This window comes from Lolium rigidum, chromosome 1, assembly GCF_022539505.1.
Source record: "Lolium rigidum isolate FL_2022 chromosome 1, APGP_CSIRO_Lrig_0.1, whole genome shotgun sequence".
Lineage (NCBI taxonomy): Eukaryota > Viridiplantae > Streptophyta > Magnoliopsida > Poales > Poaceae > Lolium > Lolium rigidum.
The window spans coordinates 13,612,568-13,619,190 of NC_061508.1; the positions used below are offsets into that span (position 1 = coordinate 13,612,568).

At 51.9% G+C, this 6,623-nt stretch overlaps 1 protein-coding gene across 1 annotated transcript; it reads left to right on the forward strand.

The window, feature by feature from the left end:
- Positions 1-2,330: 2,330 nt before the first annotated feature.
- Positions 2,331-2,757, forward strand: LOC124704363 (late embryogenesis abundant protein 6-like). Its single transcript, XM_047236619.1, has one exon. The coding sequence runs from the start codon at positions 2,395-2,397 to the stop codon at positions 2,755-2,757; it is 363 nt and encodes a 120-aa protein (XP_047092575.1). The 5' UTR covers positions 2,331-2,394.
- The last annotated feature ends 3,866 nt before the right edge of the window (positions 2,758-6,623 follow it).

Below are 6,623 nucleotides of genomic sequence, written 5' to 3' on the forward strand. Positions count from 1 at the left end.
TGCAAGTGGGATCCATGAAAGTTTAGCTTTCAGTTCATTTTGTTATTTCTAATTAAACATTTGTTCTAAAATTCGAACTATAAGTAATAAAATAAAGTAGAAACGGACGGCTGAAGAAAGGGATATCGGATTCCGGAAATGGTGAATGGAACCTGGGTGCGCGCGCATCCATTTACGAAAAGTTAAAAAAAATGCTATTTAAAAGTTTCCAAAAAATGTGAAGTAAATTTTTGCATATAGATATTATGTTGGTACTTACTCGTGTGTGTTTTCACGGAAAAATACCATTGTGTGTGACCTACACAAAAATGACAAAATGCAAATTCCTATTCCTGTGAATAGTACAAATTCCTGTTCACTAATCTCATTTGGACATTTTGTTATTTTTATGCAGGCCACACACAATGGTTTTTTTTCGTGAAAACTCACACGCGTAAGTATCAACATAATATGTACATGCAAAATTTTACTTCACATTTCTTTGAAACTTTTAAATAGCATTTCTTTTGCCGGGATCGCTACCTACCAGCGCCAATCCGTAGTTGCCATAGAGGTGGGCATCTCCGGCGGGTCGATTCATCCAGTGCTGGGTTGTTTGAATCTGTGCGCGCGAATATGCGGACCACCCACTCATGATTCAGTGAGATGATCTAAATGGACCGATCCGTTTGGCGCGACCTATTGGTCCATTAAACTTAGGGAACGGATGCGTCTACGCGGACAACGTGTGTGTCCTCCCGTATCCGTCCATGTGGAACGAGGACCTGCATGCAGCGGCCCAATGGCCTTTTTCCTCTAGCCATCAGTGGAATAGATTGACTCTAAAGTTGCCCGCGCCCATCGATGCCTACGCTTATGCCTCCGCCGCTCCTGCGCTGGTCCGTCAACAATGTCGACCGTTTCATGCTCCCCGCGGGCATACAATGCGCTGGTCTATTTAAACGCGTCATCCGCCGCGCTCTCACTACATAACTCCTTCCCCAACACATCCTCGCCATGTAGCTAGGATGCCTTTCCGCAAGACCACCAACTACTCTATGTTGGGCTGGCACGGCGGCATGCCGCCTTGCACCTCCACCTTTGGAGCTGGAGCCCGTCAGACATTTTCAATGTAGGCCTCAGCGAGGCCGACATAGCAGAGTCCGTCCTTTAGGACATGCAGTCCGAGGTCAACGCGGAGTGCGAAGCGGACGAGTAAGAACAGGAGCAAAAGTGAGCAATTTGGAGCATGCGACGATACTAGAGTCTTTACGGATTGCGCACAACTGGAGGAACGCCACCCTCATCCTAGATCAGGCTCATGGCGGTCTCCCGCGAGCGGTTGCGTACCGAGGAATATGGGCGGCTCCTCATGGAGGCCGAGTGACAGAGGATCCTTGAGCTAAACACTCGAACCCTCACGGAGGAAACCCACTGCGAAAATGAGTGACTTGCCACGAACACCGAGTTCACTACGTGGCGGTGGTTTGCGGTGATCCAGCGACCCACCTCTGCTTAGGCCTCACCGCCGACCACCCGGTACCGGCCTGGGCGCGAGAGCATGCCTCAGGAGAAGAACGACGACGAAGCTGGGGCGTTGCGCCCGCCGACCAACGACTAGTAGGGTTATTTGTATTTTAAATTCATTTGTTTTTCATTCAAACGTGTAACATATAACAACATCTAAATGAAAATCTTAACTTGTGCCTTGTCTTTTTTTTACATTCGTTCATTATATGGGGTATCGAGGCACAATAGCTATCACGGATAGAATGGATAGTCAAATAAAATTGGATTCAATTATCAACCGGTCCTATCAAAAATAGGATTGACTATGGATTCGAGCCATCGCACATGATTTCATAAAATCTGTACGATTTTCCCGTGGATCGCTCCACGCGACACGCTGGCCTGGCCGGCCAAACATCAACCTAATTTCTATCCACGACGCTAATTTCTATCCACGATACAACTCAAACAGACTGAATCAAACCATTTAAATCATCGTTTTAGATCGATCCGCAGATAGCATGCTCCCTTCCCATGGTAGCCTCTCGTGCCCCGCCGGAGTCGAGTAACGGCACTTGACTACCGCCATGCCCATGCACCACGACTGCATGCATTGATTCCTTGACGTACGTGTACTTATTCCCTTTTCTGGAAGCATCCGTCCGTCAGCCCAGCTGCCCGTCTTCTCCATCGGTCGTTCTGTCTATTAAAACATGCATGTGTGCCACGTGTCCACCACGCGCCGCTCACTGATTTGTTCACGTGGAGTCTACCCGTCCGTATAAATTTCACTCCATCGAGCAGACCACCACGCATCCAAACGGAACCAAGCGCGAGTGAGTGAAAGAATCGAAGAGAGACAAGAAAGGAAGAGAACAGGAGAGGAAGCTAGACCAGTGGAAGAAGATGCAGGCTGCCAAGGAGAAGGTGAAGGACGGCGTGAGCGCGGTGAAGGCCAAGACCAAGATCACGCGCGCCAAGGCGGAGGAGAAGGCGGAGGCGGCGACGGCGAGGTCGCACGCGGAGCGGGAGCTGGCGCACGAGCGCGGCAAGGCCAAGGTCGCCGCCGCCAAGATGGAGCTGCACCAGGACAAGGCGCTCCACCGCGAGGAGGCCATCGAGCACCGCATCCACAAGCACGCCGCCACCGGGTGCCTCGGCGGCCACGGCCACGCCCGCCACAACAAGCATGGGGTCGCGGCGGCGCCCGCTCCGCCGCCTGGCGCGGGGGCGTACTACCCTCCTGCCGCCGGTGCTGGCCACTACTAGGCAGCCGGCGGCCTGCAGGACGGCTCTAAGATAGACGTCGTCGTTTGTACTAATAATTTCCACATTGCCTGTGTTGTTGTTTGACGCACTACTACGCGTGCTGCTGGCTTGTTTAATGTAGGCTTGGATCTAGCAGTGATGTGAGCTGCATGATGCCTGTGTATGTATGCTAATGGAAAGTCCCCAGATGCTTTAAATTTAGTAACAGATCGACGAGGTGGCTTTGTGTATGGGTACATGATACATCTAGGAAGCACATCATCGAAGGGCGGTCTCTTCTACCAATAAGTGAAAGACTACTGGAACTATTCTGAGGCTTCCTGAAACTATTCTATAAGGCTTCTTGAAACTATTCTAAGGCTTCCTCAAGTTAGGTGTTTTTAAAGAAAAGGGAAAGACTCCTTCCGAATGCCTCTCTGAAGTTCTCACGAAGAGGATAATATGCAGCTCCCCCTTCTGTGCTTCTATGTCCCTCCCTCTAAACTTTGCTTCAATGTCCCTCTCTCTCTGAGCTTTTGACCCCGGTGCCCATCTGAAAATTGCAGCCTGGTACGTAGTGAGAACAGCTCCTAGCTCTCTCCTAGCTCTCTATGCGCCTCTCGCCGACGGCGATCTACCGCACCTCCGCCGCGGCCGCCGTCTCACAGAGCCTCCACAACGCGGCGGAGGGTGCGGATGTCTTCTCCGAGCGGATCGCGCAGGGGTTCAACCCCTCGGGGCTCCGAGCCATCTCGAGAAGGTACTCGGAGGGAGAGCTCGCTGGAGCTAGATCTCCACAACAAGCTGGCCCGGCGCTACTACCTGCTCTACATCATGCAAGCCTCGCCGGAGGAGCGGACGGCGATGTGCGAGCCCATCGGTTGGCGTCCCCCGCTTCCCCGAGATCTTCAGCGTCAGATCCGTTACCTGGAGGCGCGGGTCGCGGCTGGAGAGCGGGGGGACGGGATCCCGCCGCCGTGATTCCTCCGGTGGTGCCGCGCCGGCATGTTTCGCTCTTCTCTCAAGCTATGGGAGATGAGGTGGAACTCCATGATCTGTTTCAGGGTGGAATCGAACCGCTTCTGGTCTCCGCTCCGACCGTGCGCACTGTTCATGGCGGGTTCTCCTTCGTTCCCCACCGAAGCGGGCCATGGCGATCAGAGAGGGAGCACCGAGTGAAATATAGATTTCCACTCCTTCCCCTGTTCCCCATTCGATTTACTTCTACCACTGCTCAAACCTTCGCCACCAAGCTCAATCCGCCCAGATCTGCGACGTGCCGGAGGAGGTTTACTCTGGCGTCTGTGGTGGCGGATGGCAGAGAGGAGGCGCAGGGAGAGGAGATGTACTCGGAAGTGGAGCCTGGGGAGGGAACATGAGAACATGTCAGCTACCGAGGGTGCACCGGAGTTCGACGAGGCTGGCGTTGGCGACTGGGGAAGGATTGGTCTGCGCTCGCCGAGAGGCCAAGCTCAACCACTCCTCCAACTCCGGCAGAGGGCGAGCTTCGCGTTGGTTCCATCGTCATCAACACACCTTGGCGGGCTGGGTCGTCGTCTTGCGGTGGAGCCTCGCGCGGAGGCGCAGGAGGTGAAGCCTGGTCCGAGATTCGCCAAGCTCTCCGAGCTACTGGCGATGTCCAGCTCATCGGAGGAGGACTGCAATGCGAAGATGGTCTGCGAGGCTTCATCAGTGACAGTGGGCAAGGCTTGCGATCCGAGGAAGAAGAAGACAGGGAGGCCGCGGAAATCTCGAACTGCTTTCGAGATAGCGCGAGAAGCGGCTCACTACGGCCGCACCGAGCATCCGGCAGCCGGTGCAGAGTGCTCAAGGGTTCAACAAATCAGAGATTCGGTCGGTAAATGGATTGATTCAGTTCAGCTATCACACCAGATTCTTGGAGGAGATTGTCCAACAGCTCCGGCAGCCACCACCAGAACTCTAGCTGATGAGGTTCAGGTTTCTGGTCCTCTACAGGTCCATGCTTAGGATGAATCTGTGGTGGAGTGTGCTCAAGCTTCTAGAAGAATGGAGAAGAGGAATCAAAAAACATCAAGATTGGTGCTCTGGAGGGGTCCAGAGATCAGTGAGACCCAGCAGGTGGGTGGTGGAGAATGCTTTGGTGGAGTGGATGACTTTTTCCAACAACTTTGGCATATTCCATGGCATCCACCAGACCTTCCTCCCCGCAAAGCTACTATAAAAAAGGGTGCCTCCTCTTTCAGGGTTCCTCTTTTGGCCTCTTGGGTGGCGGCGGAGGAGATCTCCGGGGAGAGTCATTTTGGTGTGGAGATATGTCCTGTAGATACCATAGTAGACATGGCTGGTAGAGGGGGATACAAAGGTAGAGGTAGAGGTGGAGGTGGGAACAACCAAGAACAATGGCAGCAGCAGCCAGGGCAGATGCAACCTACCTTTCAACAGCAGCAGCAGATGCCCATGGAATTCCCCCAACCTGGAGCTTTTGGTTACCCTCAGCCTCCTTTTGGGTTTGCTCCAAGCCACATGCCTCCTCCTTGGGCTTTCAATGGTTCATACCAGCAGTACCCTCCTAATGCTGGCTTTGGTATGCAATCTAATCAATGGTTGGCTTCTCAACAACCTGGTTTCCAACAACAACCTCAGCAACCTCCAGTTCAGCAGCAGCAGCAACAGCAACAGCAGCCTCAGCAGCAGCAACAGCAACAGCAACTGCAGCTTCCTGCCTCTGGTGGTGAAGGTTTGAGCAAGCCAAAGAACACTGCTAGGGGAAAGAAGAAGATTGGGTCTGTCCAACAGAACTCTCCTTCTGCTATCTCCTCCAATGCATTACAGATGAGTTATACCAACACCATATGTATGTGTTGTGGAGAGCCAGGACACCACCAAGCTGCTTGTGGTAGGACTCCTATGTGTTTCATCTGTAAAGCCACTTCTCATCTGGTGGATGAATGCCCAGTCAGGAAAAGACCACACCAGCTAGCTAAGTATGTAGGAAGTGGGGCTCCAGGTTTGGGTTTCTATCATATTGAGATGCCTGAGACAGTGATTAATCCGAGCTTGGGTCCACCGAAATTGTGGCATTGTGATAATTGAAGGTGGTGAAGTTTCTAAGGATGAGCTATATGCTGAGTTTGCTCGGATATACAAAACTAATCGGCCATGGCAAATCGGAGAGCTTGGGCGGTCGGATGTGTACTGGTGAAGTTCCCACCCCATCTCAAGGTAGAAGAGGTTATTGGCTACCCCAGATTTGGCCTTAAGAAGAAAGGTATTTGGGTCAAGGTGGAAGCTTGGAATGATGACCCAGAACCTGTGGAAGTGCTCAAAGAAACTTGGATCAAGGTGACTGGTCTTCAAACAAAGTGGTGTGAGTGGACTAGTCTTGATCAAGCTGTTTCTGTTTGTGGCCTGTTACTAGAAGTAGATTGGCTCAGTGTGTTTAAGAACAATGCTCAAGAAGTCAGGGTAAAGGTTCACTGCAGGGATCCCTCCAAACTACCTCCTGGAAGACTGTTTGGATACCATGGGAACCTTCTCCACCTTGGTTTCACTCTAGAAAGTGTTATTCCCATGAATGAAGAGAATGATGACCTGCTTGGAGAAGAGCTTGAAGATCAGAGCAAGAGAGATGCTGAGGGTAGCAACCAAAGTGGACAAGACAATGGGAGTGGGTCTGGTGCTACTGCAAGACCACAATCTTTCTCTCTTTGAAACATTCATCAAGCTTCTACCAATGATCAGTATTCTCAGAAAGATCAAGTGATGGAAGCTCCTCTTGGAGAGAATTGTGCTCCTCCAGAATCAAGTGCTGCTGATGTCTACCAGAAGCTCATCCAGAGAGGGCTAGTTGATCAAGAGGGTGCCTTTGTGTGGGACAAGACTCCAGTCTCCATAACTGCAAGTGA